The 15,812-nt window shown below is 34.7% G+C and overlaps 1 protein-coding gene and 1 long non-coding RNA gene across 9 annotated transcripts in view; one reads left to right on the top strand and one right to left on the bottom strand.

Annotated features, from left to right (window-relative positions):
* Nucleotides 1–15,812, bottom strand: part of LOC149615670 (uncharacterized) — a 72,658-nt gene that overhangs the window by 19,484 nt on the left and 37,362 nt on the right. For 7 of the 8 annotated variants that reach the window (XM_089856260.1, XM_089856261.1, XM_089856259.1 and 4 more), the window contains 5 exons: nucleotides 11,242–11,555; nucleotides 4,926–4,956; nucleotides 3,166–3,306; nucleotides 1,971–2,102; nucleotides 312–557 (listed from right to left, as the gene is read on the bottom strand). In XM_089856260.1, coding sequence (XP_089712386.1) covers nucleotides 312–557; nucleotides 1,971–2,102; nucleotides 3,166–3,306; nucleotides 4,926–4,956; nucleotides 11,242–11,555 — 864 coding nt within the window. The remainder of the gene's footprint in view (nucleotides 1–311; nucleotides 558–1,970; nucleotides 2,103–3,165; nucleotides 3,307–4,925; nucleotides 4,957–11,241; nucleotides 11,556–15,812) is intronic. The other variant, XM_089856263.1, reaches the window with a different exon arrangement.
* Nucleotides 1,569–3,172, top strand: LOC149615671 (uncharacterized). Its single transcript, XR_016375765.1, has 3 exons — nucleotides 1,569–1,779; nucleotides 1,871–2,902; nucleotides 2,962–3,172. It is a non-coding gene; the product is annotated as an uncharacterized LOC149615671 (long non-coding RNA).

Genomic DNA, 15,812 nt, shown 5'->3' on the forward strand with positions numbered 1-15,812 from the left:
ATTAATTATTTAAGCGTTAGGATTAAAACTACAAACTACTATAGCATTATTAATAAAGCAATTTATATTTTTAGGGTTAGCAACAATTAAACAGCGAGCGAGCGCTCAAAGTTGAGCCTAGAATTAATTAGGAAACTTAAAGCAGTTAGTCATTGCGCGTTTAAAATTAAATCTAATTAGCAAAAAGCATAAACGAACGATTGTGCTTATTAAGTGCGCCATCTACGCCAACGTCCGTTGTTATACCAACACCAGACACGAGATTTTGCTTGGTCAAGGGGGCAAGGGGCGTGGGGTCAAATTAGACTTACGGGTTTATAAGACCCGGATGCGATAGATGTCCTAGTGGGTCTTTTCGGGTCGTCTGAAGAAGACCCAAAGAGATCACCGGGCCCTCCTTGACCACTTCCGGTTGTTGGATTATTTTCCGGAAGTAGTCTATTTTCGATAAGAACTCGGCGAGTGTCTTCCAACTCGTGGTGTTCTTTTTGATACAGTCGTTTCAGATTCTCGACGTACGTCACCATTATCTCGTAGGCGTGACTCATACGCTCCTCCTGATTGGTCGATTTATTACCGTACATTATAACAACTTAATTATAACATAAATATGCCTCAAAGTAAGTCTTAAACAAATTAAACTCCGTAACTCCATTTTAAAATAGTTATTTTCGCGCACACGAAAAATATAGCGACCAGCCAGCCACCCAGAAAGCTCAAGGCGATACTTTTCCCAACCAAACTCGCGAGAAAAGTAAAAATTTCAAAAAACGGTCCCATAAAGGTTACCTTTAAGGAGAATATAAAACTCAATATAAATCTTAATAGATAGAAGATTAATTAAAAATAAGCAGGTCAAGGTTATCCGAACCCATTACCCCTTGGAGGTTCGTTCCGCCTCGAGCTATAAGTAATTAGTAATACACCTCCCGCTAATTACTGTCGGCATCGCTCTCTCGCATCTCGGCTGCTGCTTTTGCTGCTGTGTTTTGTTTCGAGTCTCTTTTATAACTTTAGTTTCCCAGATTGAGAGAGACGATACGGAAAGCGAAACTTAGGGAAGGAAGGGGTAGAAATTGGGAACAATCCCTAAGGGAAGGTTGAATTACTGGAAATGTATTCTTATCAAACCCAAGGATCTACAATGCTGCCTTCTATTCTAGTTGAATACCCAGAACACCCAAAACCCAAAAGTGTCAGTTCCGCAATTTCTCCAAGCTCGCATTTCCAAACAGAGAAGGCTAAGGCTAAGGGCAACGCACCAATCGATAGGCCACAATGGAACACAACCAGAAATCCATAACCTAACCTAAGTAGCTAACTAACACTATATTGTATAGTTAGTCCTGGGTCAGAGAAAGGATCTTAGTTTGTACCTTAATAATTACTTCTTTTAAAATGTTAAAACGTCCTATTTGAAATATCCTTAAAACCTAAGCCTTGGCTATTCAAAAAAGTTTCCAAAAAATATATTTTGATGCCTTCAGCGAGAGAAACCTATAATATAATTGTACATAACCGGTTTTTCCGATATTCGGGGCTGAACGCATCTTTCTGACGTAAAAAAAGACATTTTTAGCGACGTCATTGCGTGCGTTCAGCGAAAGAAGCCGATAGTATAACTATATATAACCGGTCTTTACGATACTTGGGGCTAAACGCATCTTTCTGACGTAAAAAGGACATTTTTAGCGACGTCATTGCGTACGTTCAGCGAAAGAAACCGATAATATAACCGGTCTTTCCGATACCAGGGGCTGAACGCATATTTCTGTAGTAGTAAGTAGTAGTAAACCTTTCCTAAAACAAGCAGGTTGGTGCCAGTACAAATTTTATCGATAACATACCCATAAACATCATAACTTTCTAGATATGAACTTCTAAAGGTTAGCCCCCATGGGATGTAATAACTTTTGTGACGTCGCGTTGAGAAAAGAAATGAGGAAGAACGAAAAGAGTTGTCACATTACCTGCTGAACGGCTCCGTAGACTTCCGCTCGACTAGACATGCGCGACGTAGATTGATGGACAATATCAATATGGTGTTGTACTTTCACAATTAAATCTCGCATCTGGGAATCGGTGCACATGTGGTTCAGAGACTGGAAATATATAAATATTATAAATGACGTTATGTTATGTTATTTTCCAAAAAGGAAGTGAAGTGTTTACGGATGTTTCTTGTCGGAAGTGTTCATCGATTTTTTTGGGGGGTAAACGAAAATAAACTAAAACGCTACTCGTCGAGAAAATAGGGCTGTGGTTTAGTTATTTTGCTTGGTAATGACGTGATTTATATTCACCATGTCAAGACCTTTAAAATGAGTATAAACAAGGCCGGGTTCGGAATAAAAATGTATACGTCACAATTTGTGACAGTTGTAATACGTGTTGTGTGACTTTAATGATTTCATTATCGTATTCTATACATTGAGAGCTTGCTTAATATGACGTGATTTATATTCATCATGTTAAGACCTTTAAAATGAGTATAAACAACGCCGCGTTCGGAATAAAAATGCATATGTCACGTTGGTGAAACAATGTCACATTTTTCAAAATTAACGCAAGTATACATTATGGGTACTCATTTTAAAGCTAGCAACGTGCCGAATTTAAATAAACACGTTATAATCACTTAGCATTAACCCAGGCAAAAAAATACACTCGTATTTCAGAAAATTAAACGTACATTTGGGAAAAATGTCACAAATTTCAAAATAAACGCAAGTATATCTTATGGGTACTCATTTTAAAGCTAGCAACGTGCGGAATTCAAATAAACAAGTTATAATCACTTAGGACTAACCCAGGCCAAAAATACACTCGAATTTCAGAAAATTAAACGTACATTTGTGAAAAATGTCACAAATTTCAAAATAAACGCAAGTATACATTCAGGGTACTGATTTTAAAGTTCTCAACGTGCCGAATTTAAATAAACAAGTTATAATCACTTAGGACGAACCCGGAGCCAAAAATTACACTCGTATTTCTGGTTTTTGACAGTCACGTTTGGCGTTATTACGTAAATTAATTCATAATAAAAGGAAATAAGGCGAGAAGGGATTAAGAATATACCCAGCGCCTAACGACAACTTTATGCAAATTTTTAAAAAACGGGGGAAAAGAAAAGAAAAAAAAATTGTAGAAATATCAACTTACATTCAAAGCCTCCCTCATAGCTGTGACCTCCTTGTCAATATTGCCTTCTGCCATGTCCCGTTGACGTTTCTGTAGCTCCAATCGTTTACTTAGAGTAAATTTGTCAGTCTTAAAAGCCAGTGAAAGGGTACCAAATTTGCTCTGCAAACGAAAATGAAAAGAACCAAAATTAAATTACCCACAATGCCTTTGTACGAAATTCAATATCGGTTTCTCTAGTCTCGAATTATAAAAATAAATATTCAATAAATTCACTTTTGAAAAGAAAATCTCTTATACTATAAGTTCAAGGAAATTTCCTTGGAAAACCTTGGAATTAGTTGAAGGTTAAATTAAGTAACGTTAGGTTAGGTTAGGTTAAAACGATAAATTCAACTGTCTCAAGTCTAAAATTGACCCCTAAAAACAGAGGTCAAAATTTAAACAAGATGACGGGTTATTATTTTAAAGAAACCTAAGTGTTTTAAAAAAGAAAGAGAAAAAAACGTGGCTCTACAAAACCCTCAAAATCGTTTCCAAGAATTGTTTAAATTATTTTGAAATTTTGGCATATTTTTTTTTTAACATACAGAACTAAGGATCATTTCATAAATAATGATAGGCCTTTGCTATGCTATTGATTCTTGTTTGTTATATTATAATATAAAATGATATAATATAATGACAGGTTGTCCAAAAATTCAATAGATGTTTTTGAAATGAACGCTTGCTTATAGCTGTTGTTAGTTGTACAAAATCAAATTAAATATAGTTTTGTGTTAGGCCTAAGCCTAAAGCGTTAAAATAACCTTGGTATTTACCAACAAATTACGAACGATGTATAGGGGGCCTAAGCTACACGTGTATTTGCATTAATTTTTTTGTGACAGGATAAATTTGAAAAGGAAATTAGAGTGCTAGAAAAATAAATAAATAAATAAATAAAGGTTTTTCCTAATAAATATTTTATAACATTGTCAGGTCATGGTTAGGCTGAATTTGATTTAATTTTTGATTAATCATTGCTCTAATTTTAATTAAATAGAAGCTTATAATCATGAAGATTATATTAAATAATGTTAATTAAATTAAATAATATCTGTACCTTCAGACATAAACTCTAAATAATCTTAAACTAAATTAAATAACATCTGTACATTCAGACACAAATCTAAGTAATATTAATTAAATTAAATAATATCTGCACCTTCGAACACAAACTCTAAATAATATATATATATAGCTTTGAACAGAAACTCGACGAAAAATTAATTATAATCAATATAATATCTACCCATTCCATTTCATATCAAATTTTTTAACAATTGAAGAAATGAATAATATCTAAAAACTAGTGATGGACACAAACTGATATTGCATTTTAACCGATATATCGATCTGTGTTTAAATTATGGCATTTTTTACAGATTAATCGGTTAATAATCGGTAAAAATCAGTCGATATCGGTTTCATTATAGGTTAAATAATCGGTATCGGTTCCAGTGAAACTCCGAAACCGGCATTCAACATTTCTTAATTTACCATACCTGTCCCTTCTAGCATCAATTTGAACAAACTAAATAATACTTTTATATAATATCTGTTACTTCAATGCCAAAATTTCAAACTTCAAAACGAATTAACAAAACCTTCATTAAACTAACCTTAAATCAGACAAGACAACCTCTAAAATTTAAAAACACCTTAATTTTCATAATATAATTTAATAAAAAAAAATTAACTTTAAATAACTATAATTAAAAATAAAAAATTATTCTTACCTCAACTTCTTGCGAAGTCATTTCTTCGGTGCTAAAATAACACAAAAACAAAAGTTCATTAATTATAATTAAAAACAAACCTTAAAAACAACAAAAGCAACCCTTATTAAAATAAAAAACAAACATTTTTAAAACTACATTAAAATAAAACTTTAAAATACCATTTATTTTGATTTTGCAATAACATAACCAAATCGTAAATAGATTTGACTGAATCAGGGCTGTATTTAGTCAGAGCTTTATTAAAATCAGGAGATTCCTGAAGCGAAAACCCGATATTAAAAATATTAAAATATACAATTTTAATTAAAATAATAATAATTAACAAACCATGATGGATTAACGACCTCTAAAAAAACTAAACTAATTAATCAAATAGAGCAGTATAATTAAAATTATCTTAAAAATTAAAATTAATATTTAAAGCATCATTTCGCAAAACATTTTCGCTGTTGAACTTAAAAACAAAACCGCAAAAGAAAATTTTCAACTTGAAGCTAGAATTCTTCCAATGTTAATTTTAAGTTTCTTATTTTATTTTTTAAATAACTTTGGTAATACTAATTCGGTAAAAACACGTTTTAGACAGGGGGGAGAGGGGGTTGTTGTAGCTCAAGGAACAGTTAGTACTACAATCTTTCTCATTGCACAACCGGTCTGCTTCTAGCAGAGCAGACTCTGGTAGTAAAAGGGGTTTCAGAGAGAACCGCCGAGATTGTAGCTAGAGAGAGATCTCTCCATGGCCCCTGGTCGTCGTCGGAGTACTGGAGGACTTCCCAAAATCCATCCAAATGTGTCTTCCCCCCTTATATATTTAGGACCCCCCAAAAATATTTCCGAAGAGGCTAGACACATACCATCAGAAAGGGTTAGAAACCTAACCCTTACGAAGATACGTTAACGATCATTACATCAGATGAATTACCTATACAGGGTGTTTATTACATAAAGGGTAATTGTAATTATAGTTTGCCGAAGTACTTGCAATCTCGAGTCGAAAATGTATGTAACATGTATACTTCAATGACCACAGATTATTTTTACTCTTATTGTAATTCATAATACCATCCTATCAATGATAATTCCGTTTTAAGACAAAACAAGATGCTCAAGACAAACGCGGACTTTTGTAAAAGGGTCCGTTGTAATTGAAAATGAATCAATATTTATTTACAGAACATTTTATAAATTCATACGACTTTTTTTTAGAGTTTCAGTTATACTTCATAGTATTCGCGAACTTAACCAATGCTTAACTAAACTGTAAGGTTACTTTAAATTTCTAAAAACCTAGAGAATGAAATTTCGCCGTCTTGGTAGTACCATAAGTTTATAAGTGATATGTTCGCTCCATAAGTATGATTTGCACTACCTATTTACTATTCGTAATGCTACTGAGAGACTTACAGCAGCTCGAGATAACTAGTTCGAGAAGGAGAACGAGGGGGAGCGAGTCAATTGAAGTCCTAAGTACACTCGGTGCATGGTGGTTAATTAATTTTGCAGATAGGACCTATTCCATCTAGGTCCTTTTTAGTCTGCATTACTAAGCCCCTTTGACAGCAGCTCCTCACTCACTCACCAGGCCTCCCTCGCTTTACCTCCTCGAATCTATGACCTACCTCACTCACTCACTCACTTGAAAATTACAAGCCTTTCAGTTTGTCATGACCAGATATTAATTAAACAAACTTATGGAAGGAACATATCTTATGAACTTATGGTAGTACGTTTTATTCAATTTATTTTTGAATATATTTTTACTATTAAAATATGGATGAGTTTGTCGGCTTTTTCCCCTTTTGATATACGAGGGCCTTTTACCGAATACATCCTTTCCGGCGTCGAATTTAACACGTCCCGAAAACTTTGCATTATTACAGAAAAGTGAGCAACTTTTGTAAGGGAAATAATATTTTGCATCATAATTTAGCGACTGCCTTGGAATATTTTAACGTTTGCCTGAACATCCTATAAAGAAGCTATTTTTAGGTCTATAAATGGGACACCATATTTTCTTTTGGACTATTTTTATAAAGTAAATATTGGCCTTAGGGGGAAACTATCAGATTGTAGTGGGGGAAAGCAAAGGGTGACAGTGGGGGGAAACTACCAAATTGTAGTGGGGGAAAGCAAAGGGTGACAGTGGGGGGAAAACTACCAAATTGTAGTGGGGGAAAGCAAAGGGTGACAGTGGGGGAAAGCAAAGGGTTACAGTGTGGGGAAAACTACCAGATTGTAGTAGGGGGAAAGAAAAGGGTTACAGTGGGGGAAAAACTACCAGATTGTAGTAGGGGGAAAGCAAAGGGTTACAGTGGGGGAACTACCAGGTTATGAGGGGGGGAAAGCAAAGGGTTACAGTGGGGGGAACTACCAGGTTATGAGGGGGGGAAAGCAAAGGGTTACAGTGGGGGGAACTACCAGGTTATGAGGGGGGAAAGCAAAGGGTTACAGTGGGGGGAACTACCAGGTTATGAGGGGGGGAAAGCAAAGGGTTACAGTGGGGGGAACTACCAGGTTATGAGGGGGGGAAAGCAAAGGGTTACAGTGGGGGGAACTACCAGGTTATGAGGGGGGAAAGCAAAGGGTTACAGTGGTGGGAAAAACTACCAGATTGTTGTGGGGGAAAGCAAAGGGTTACAGCGGGGGGAAACTACCAGGTTATGGAGGGGGAAAGCAAAGGGTTACAGTGGTAGGAAAACTACCAGATTGTAGTGGGGGAAAGCAAAGGGTTACAGTGGGGGAAAAACTACCAGATTGTAGTGGGGGAAAGCAAAGGGTTACAGTGGGGGAAAAACTACCAGATTGTAGTGGGGGAAAGCAAAGGGTTAGAGTGGCGGAAAAACTACCAAAAATACTGCTTAGATATTTTTGCGGGGACACCGAAATAATTTAAGGTATGTGTTAACTAAATAAATGAGAGCTACAAATTAAAAAAGAATGCATTTAATATCCATTAAATATCTTCCATAATTAAATCCAAGATAACTTCGAAAGTTTGCCCTAAAAACTCCTTTCTCGGTTTACTAAAGAACAATTTCCATAATTTCCAATAAGAATCTATCGGCATGCATTTACGAGGGCCATTTCTACAACAATAACAATAAAAAATAACATAGCCTTAATATATTCAAATTGAAACTCAATTTTTAAATTAACTTTTTTATAACAATACGGCACTAAAATCCCCCCTTTAGGGCGAAACCATTATAAAACAGTTTATCTCGTAAATAGATATATACATTAAAAAAACGCTGACAAAATTTAACATAGCTATCAAAAGGGCTTTTAAACTTTTTAAAACTTCCTGAAAAAAAGTGAATTTAAAAATGCGGTCTTATAAATTCGACCCCGCCATTACGCCTAAGGTCTTATATACAATATTCGAAGTTTCAAACTAAGATTGCAAAGAGTACAAAGTTACAAGGGTAACTTAAATGTTTTAGTGTTTTTAGTACAAACGTGTTTTTACTTATCTAAAATATGGTAATTTTGAGTGTATTGTTGTATTTTAAAGTGAGATTTTGGAGATAATATTGTTTTTTAAAGAGGTACTGTAGCTTATGTTGTATTTAAAAGAGGTACTGTAGCTAATGTTGTATTTTAAAGAGGTACTGTAGCTAATATTGTATTTTAAAGAGGTACTGTAGCTAATATTGTATTTTAAAGAGGTACTTTAGCTAATATTGTATTTTAAAGAGGTACTGTAGCTAATATTGTATTTTAAAGAGGTACTGTAGCTAATATTGTATTTTAAAGAGGTACTGTAGCTAATATTGCATTTCAAAGAGATACTGTAGCTAATATTGCATTTCGAAGAGATACTGTAGCTAATATTGCACGTTAAAGGGATACTTCAAGGGATATTCGAACAGTTACAGCCATATTTCCTAGAGAAAAATCGATCCAAAACGTATTCCTTCAAATACGAAAAACCCATCTTCCTGAATCCCAAAATCCTCCTTCCTAACCCGTTCACAATATTTTTCTAAAAAATCCAATTTTAAACACATCTCATCAATCTTGTGAAATGTGATGTTAATACAAATTTTTTCATATCCTCTTCAAAGATAAACTCAACAAGACATATATATACTGGTGAAGAATTTAAGTTTTCTTTTTACAACCCAAGCTAACCAGGTAGCGCTAACAAAATACAAGAGCCTATTCATATCCCGAAGAATACATAAAGCTACTCGGAATAATTGTGTAGCCAGCCATTACGTATCTAGGCGGGCTTTGTGGGAGGGGCTATAGACAAATCATAATGTATGACGAATTAATAATCTATCTCGCTGCGCCTAGGATCTCGCGTTGCTACCCAACCAATGAAACGACAGAAAGACGCCATCAGTAAGTTCTCAAGCCCGGTATACCCACAAAACCCGAATTCATATGATAGAAATTAATATGGGGGCACAAATATTCCTAGTAGCTGTATGCATGCCTGATACCCCATAATGGATCGATAACGCTTACTAGCTTATACTAATACTATCAAGTTAAGTTGGTACTAAACAAACAGGATACGTATTGGCGTTTGGACTGACAACCAGCGACATCTGGTGGACGACTAAATATTATATTTGTTTCTAAACAGAAGTTGATTAAATATGAAGTATACATGGTGTTTATGCCAAAAATTGAAGCAGTGTTTTAGGAATGACCCCTTAAACTGGCACTTATTTAAAAAAATCCCCGCCTATCTTCCAGAGTTTTGCCCAGGTAGATAATATGGCAACACTATCACCTATTTTTAGTAGCGATCCCCTCGACAATACTAACCATCATATTGATTTATATTATAAGAACTCTAACATCAAATAAAAGGTGTGAAAAATCAAATAAAAAATAATAAAAGAAGTTAGCAACGTTTCGCCCCAACAACTTCTCAGTTATCATTGGCATCCAAGGCGAGTTTGAGAACTGATTTCGGCTCGAGATGTAGCTGTAGTAGCTCTCGTACATGGGGGGAAATAAGTACCCAATGGAATTGTGGGTAAAAACCATAAAAACGCGCCAAAACTACTTAGTGTTACACGCGCACCTTACTGGAAGAAGTCGAGTTCACACTAAAACTAAAACCAAAAACTACCAAACCTTAATTTCTATTTTACTGTTTTCTAAAAATAATTTTCATTTAGGGGGTGGTCAGTTCAGTTGTTTAATATAGGTCATAGGTCAAGATACTCTATAGAATTGTACTGAAAGGCGAGGAGCTACGGGGGGAAATGTGACGTCAATATTGGTCTAGTCTAAATTGCACGGCCGCAGCTGATGACTTCCAATATGGTTGTCAAAACCGAGGTAAGATTAGAGGGGGGCGTATTGTCGCGAAACGGTTCGTAATAGTAGACGATATGGAAGGTTTAGTAGTACACCGTAGTACGATATCTACAGCAATACCACTAAATTGTCACCAGTGCGAACAGGGAATGATACCAAGAAAAACATCGATACCAAAAAAAAAAAAAAAATAAAATCATATTTTCTTCAGAAAAACGTTCCGAATGATGTACACGTTAAACGGAAAAACTACAGGGTGTTACCGAAAAACAAATGGAGGGTAATTATAGTTTGCCGAAGTACACCCAGTGGGATGCGTGGTTCTTATCAATCAATCAATAATAAATCTAGAGTCCGAAAATGTATTTAACATCTATACTTCTATGACCACACCGATTTTGTTTGACCCTTGACCCCATAAGGGACATGTACTGTACACCCCCTAACACAAGTAACCAATAAAAATGACCCTTCAATTAAAGACAAAAGTTTCACTCAAGACGATGAAGCCCAATAATCATTTAAATTAAACACCATTATTGCAAAATCAAAAAATAAACTAACGAATAAATAAATAAATAAATATAAACATAAGTTTATAAGTGATATGTTCAATATAAGTTTGTTTAATTAATATCTGGTTATGACAAACTGAAGGCTTGTAATGAATTTGAAGTGAGTGAGTGAGTGAGGTAGGTCATAGATTCGAGAGGAGGTAAAGCCAGGGAGGGGCCTGGTGAGTGAGTGAGGTGGCGCTGCTGTCAAATTTGGGCTTAGTAATGCGGACTAAATAGGAGTGCCGAGATGGAATAGGTCCTAGCTGCAAAATTAATTAGCCACCACCGAGTGTACTTAGGACTTCAATTTAACTCTCGCTTCCGTCGTTCTCCTTCTCGAACTATAGTTATCTCGAGCTGCTCCAAGTCTCTCAGTAGCATTACGAACAGTATAGGTAGTGCATATCATACTTATGGAGCGAACATATCACTTATAAACTTATGCTATCTATAAATAAATGAATTCGACTTACTTTAACAAGGAACTCTTTTCCAAATTGAGTTTCTTCAAAAAATCATCTGGTAGACTAGGAAAATATGGTTCGGAACTAGGAGGTGGTGGTTTGATGACTTCAACAGTACTGGACGTAGTAATGGCCGATGCCACCGTTGTGATGGTCACCGCCGTGGTCGCCGTGGTTAAAACGGTTGTTGTACTGGTCACTTGTTCCGTTGTTTCACTCTCCATACTCCCATTGGCCGAATCTTTAGCAGATTCAGTTTCAGATGTTTCCATAACATCAGGCATCAAAAACCGAGGGTTACGACCAAGACGTTTTGGTTTATCCTGAAATCAAATAATAATAAAAATCATTAATTTTAAGTTTAATTACTTTAATTTGATTGCAATTATCATGGAGTAATACAAAAGAATCAGTGTTTCAGGGATAAAAGATGTTACTACGTAATAATTGTTAGGTTGTTTTGTTTTAAATTATACCAGGGATAGATTTAATTTTAGAAGTAGGAATGGAGAACGGGGTTAGTATTTACTTCAGTAGTCCGACTCATAGCCCCCCCCCCAGTATAGATATGCCCCTCCCTCCAACCACCACGTAACGAAAAGTTTAAATTATCTTATTGGCTGCTCACTTAAACCCTACGTTTTGATGACGTTTTGATGACGTTGCTGATGCGGGGACGGCGAAAAACACTGACGTAATTCCTTTTTACCTCTGTCGCCGCTATGACCCGCCTCTTCTTTCATACCCCCCCTCCATCCCGGGGGAGGGGGTCCGGTTATTTGACGCGCGCCCACATTACTAGTCTGTCCTTCATTCTTACTTCTTAAATTAAATCAATCCCTGATTATACTAATTTAACAAATTAAATGAGCTGTAAACGACATAGATATTTTGACAGGGTTATAAAAATAAGCCAAATTATTTACGTAAAAATTTGCACCGTTAGGGGACACTGACAGAACCTTAAGTTTCAAAAATATATTTTACGAACTGTTTTAAAACATTTTAACGATTAGGTAGTTAGTTCTTTCAAACTGTAACATCTGTGAAAATATTTTTACAAGACGTATAGTACAATTTTTGGTCTATCGATAAATAACGCTTACGTCAACAAATACCGTTTTTGACGTGTACTGGAACCGTGAACGTCAACCTGAAGAGCTAATCACTTCCAGAGTAACATGCAGGTTACCTGTACACAAGAAGTGATATCTAGTTTACTCGAGAGAAGGTTTAAATTCGCCAAGCAACATTTCTAGCAGCTTTATCTCCAGTCCAAACGTAACGTAGACGTGTCCGGAGTTAATCCCCGCCGCCTCTAAATTACAACCAGCCAGCATCTGATTGGTTCTTGAAAACTCGTGCACGCCAGCGCGACGCGAATGAGAAAAAAATTACAGTCATATTTTCCGACTGAGGAGAGTGTAGCGAAATAGCCCGGCCCCTCCTCCTTTTACCTCCCCCCTTGTATTTCGAAAGGGGGGACTAGGACTATGGTGCGCGAATACTTAGGAGGCAACTTCTCTACCTTCTCCCTAATAAACTAGATATCACTTCTTTCTGTACACCAAGCTTATGGGTTATGTCAAGGGTGTGGCTTAACTATAACGCGGAGTGAGTACCCCCTCCGAGCTTAAAATACACCCATAAAAATTGTTTACGTAATAAAGACAGGCGACCGGGTTTATTAAAACCATTTCATTTTTTCTTTTTAAGAACTTACAAAGTATATTTAAACTGATATAGCAAAAGAAATTGCGAAACCCCAACCTGTACGAATTATGTAGGATTATAAACATTAATTTATACGCCTAGAGATAAGAATTAAACGTCTTATAGATTATAAGGATTTTAACACTAAGCCAATCAGATATTTATATTAATCAAGATTAAAAACCGCAAGTTTTTTATCTATTTCTTGGAACTTTAATTCTACTTATTTTTTACCTTTAAAATAACTATAAAATAAAATATTTTAAGGATAAGGATTAGGTAGGTATTAGACTCCTTGGAAAGTTTAAAAATATCTGTTTTGTTGCTCCTATGTATTGCTAAATAATTTTATATTATAAAAATTTTAATTCAATTCGAATTACCTTATAGCATAAGTTCATAAAATATGTTGCTTCCATAAGTTTGTTTAATTAATATCTGGTCATGACAAACTGAAAGGCTTGTAATGAATTTGAAGTGAGTGAGTGAGTGAGGTAGGTCATAGATTCGAGAGGAGGTAAAGCGAGGGAGGCCTGGTAGGTGAGTGAGGTGGCGCTGCTGTCAAATTTGGGCTTAGTAATGCAGACTAAATAGGAGTGCCTAGATGGAATAGGTCCTAGCTGCAAAATTAATTAACCACGTGCACCGAGTGTACTTTGGACTTCAATTGAATTCTCGCTTCCGTCGTTCTCCTTCTCGAACTAGTTATCTCGAGCTGCTCTAAGTCTCTCAGTAGCATTACGAATAGTATAGGTAGTGCATTTCATACTTATCACTTATAAACTTATGGTTAAAAGCGGGATAGTTGTAGAAAAATAAAGTATTAGACTCCTTGGCAAGTTTAAAAGAAATTATTTTGTTGCTCCTATAAACTGATGACTAAATAAATATTGCATAATAATTTCATATTATTAAACTTAAAATTTTGATTTACTTTATAATGCGGTATAGTTGTAGAAATAGCGTAGGTTTTTTTGACGGTTATTGTTGTATTTATTCTGTACCTAATATTTGTTACAATTTTCGTGAAACCACTTAAGATGAATGAAGAGAAGAAAAACCCTTGACCAACATATAAGAAGTTGGGCAACGTTTTGTCATAATAAGAAAAAAATACTAAATTTCAATATAAAATAAAAATCTTATGGTTTTTTAGAGAAAGAATTTTGCTGTTCATATTTCCAGACGTACGTCTGAAGTAGATTTAAATAATATTTTCGAATTGACGTATGAAGTTAGTAATTTTATTTCTAATTCAGTGGCAACGAAATTAAATTGGTAAAATGTTTTAAAGGGAAAATAAAGTGATTTTTTTTTCATATATTATTTTACAAACTAATTATAAACCCAATCTGCAATCATATAGTGAAACTTAAAAGGAAATATTATTACTTCGAATGATTTTAAAATTCAAATTAGTTTCATGAGATCTAATAAATAATTTCAAATCTGCACCTAGGACCAATCGCGAAACGCCCCACCTTTTTGTTAACAAAATTCACGTGACTCTATATACCTAGCGGTAAAAATTGTCACCTGACATCTAGTGCTAAAAATTTCAATGATATCAATTTTTAATCAACTAAACTAGTTAATTAACCCAAATGATTTCAAATCTGCACCAAGGACCAATGGCGAAACGCCCCGCCTTTTTGTTAACAAAATTCACGTGACTAGAGTCCCCAATACCTCCCGCCAAAATTGTCAGGCGACATCTCGTGTTAAAAATTTCAATGATATCAATTTTAATCAACTAGATAAATTAACCAACCCAAAATTTTGGTGATATCATATTTAAACTAACTCCTTTTTACATATATAAATAAATGCGATAATATTTTATAATTAAATTACCCTAAATACCGTAGTTTTAATCAAACTAATTTAGATAAAAAGTTTTACGAGCATTGAGATACAAGTTAAAAAAAAATAAAAAATATTAAAAAATAAACCCAGGGGAAAAAACAAGTGAATATATTCAAGTTATCAATTTAAACGCGTTGCCATGGTAACACCACGAACTATACTAGTTCCAGGAAAAAAAATAGAATATATATTCTAAGAATTTGTCTAGAACAACTACAGTTTTACTACTTAGCCAAAAGTTAAAATTCATCCCAATATTCTGTACAGTCGAACATTTATTTTTTTTTCAAAATAAATTTGCATATATTTTTCTTTAAGATTTTCTTAAAGTTTCATAAGTGTTACTTATTCGCAAATACAGCGTGTTAATTCATTCCAAAACGGTTAATTTTAATTATAGTTAGTTTGCCGAATTCGGTACAATCATGTAGTGGGATGCATCCAGGGATGGTAAGTTCTATCGGAAATCAATCAATCAATCTTGAGTCCGAAAATGTATTTAACATCTATACTTCTATGACCCCACCGATTTGTTTGACCCCCTCATAAGGGACAGTCTGTACACCCCCAACATAAGTTAAAGTTATGAACATTGAGTGGAAACAGTGTTTTACGTATGACCCCCTTATTGCAATCATAGTCTTTCATTATTTCTTAGGTTAAATTTAATTAAGGGGGTCATCCGTAAAACACTGTTTCCAATATTTGAAAAATCATTGATTGGAAACAGTGTTTTAATGATGACCCCCTTATAGCAATCATAGTCTTTCATTATTTCTTACGTTAAAATTAACTAAGGGGGTCATCAATAAAACACTGTTTCCAGTATTGAAAAATAAACCTTATTCAAATAAACAAAATTACAAAATTTTAATTATAAACCAGTTTAACTTCCTTACCTATTTAATTTTAATTCAATTAAATATATAATAATCCAAGCGTATCATAAACGTAAACATAAACATTAAAATCACGCGGCACCGTACTTGGGGGGTCTTAAT

The sequence above is a fragment of the Phalangium opilio genome, unplaced genomic scaffold (assembly GCF_054372755.1).
Source record: "Phalangium opilio isolate 3A_F unplaced genomic scaffold, DU_Popi_V2 ptg000217l_1, whole genome shotgun sequence".
Classification (NCBI taxonomy): Eukaryota; Metazoa; Arthropoda; class Arachnida; order Opiliones; family Phalangiidae; genus Phalangium; species Phalangium opilio.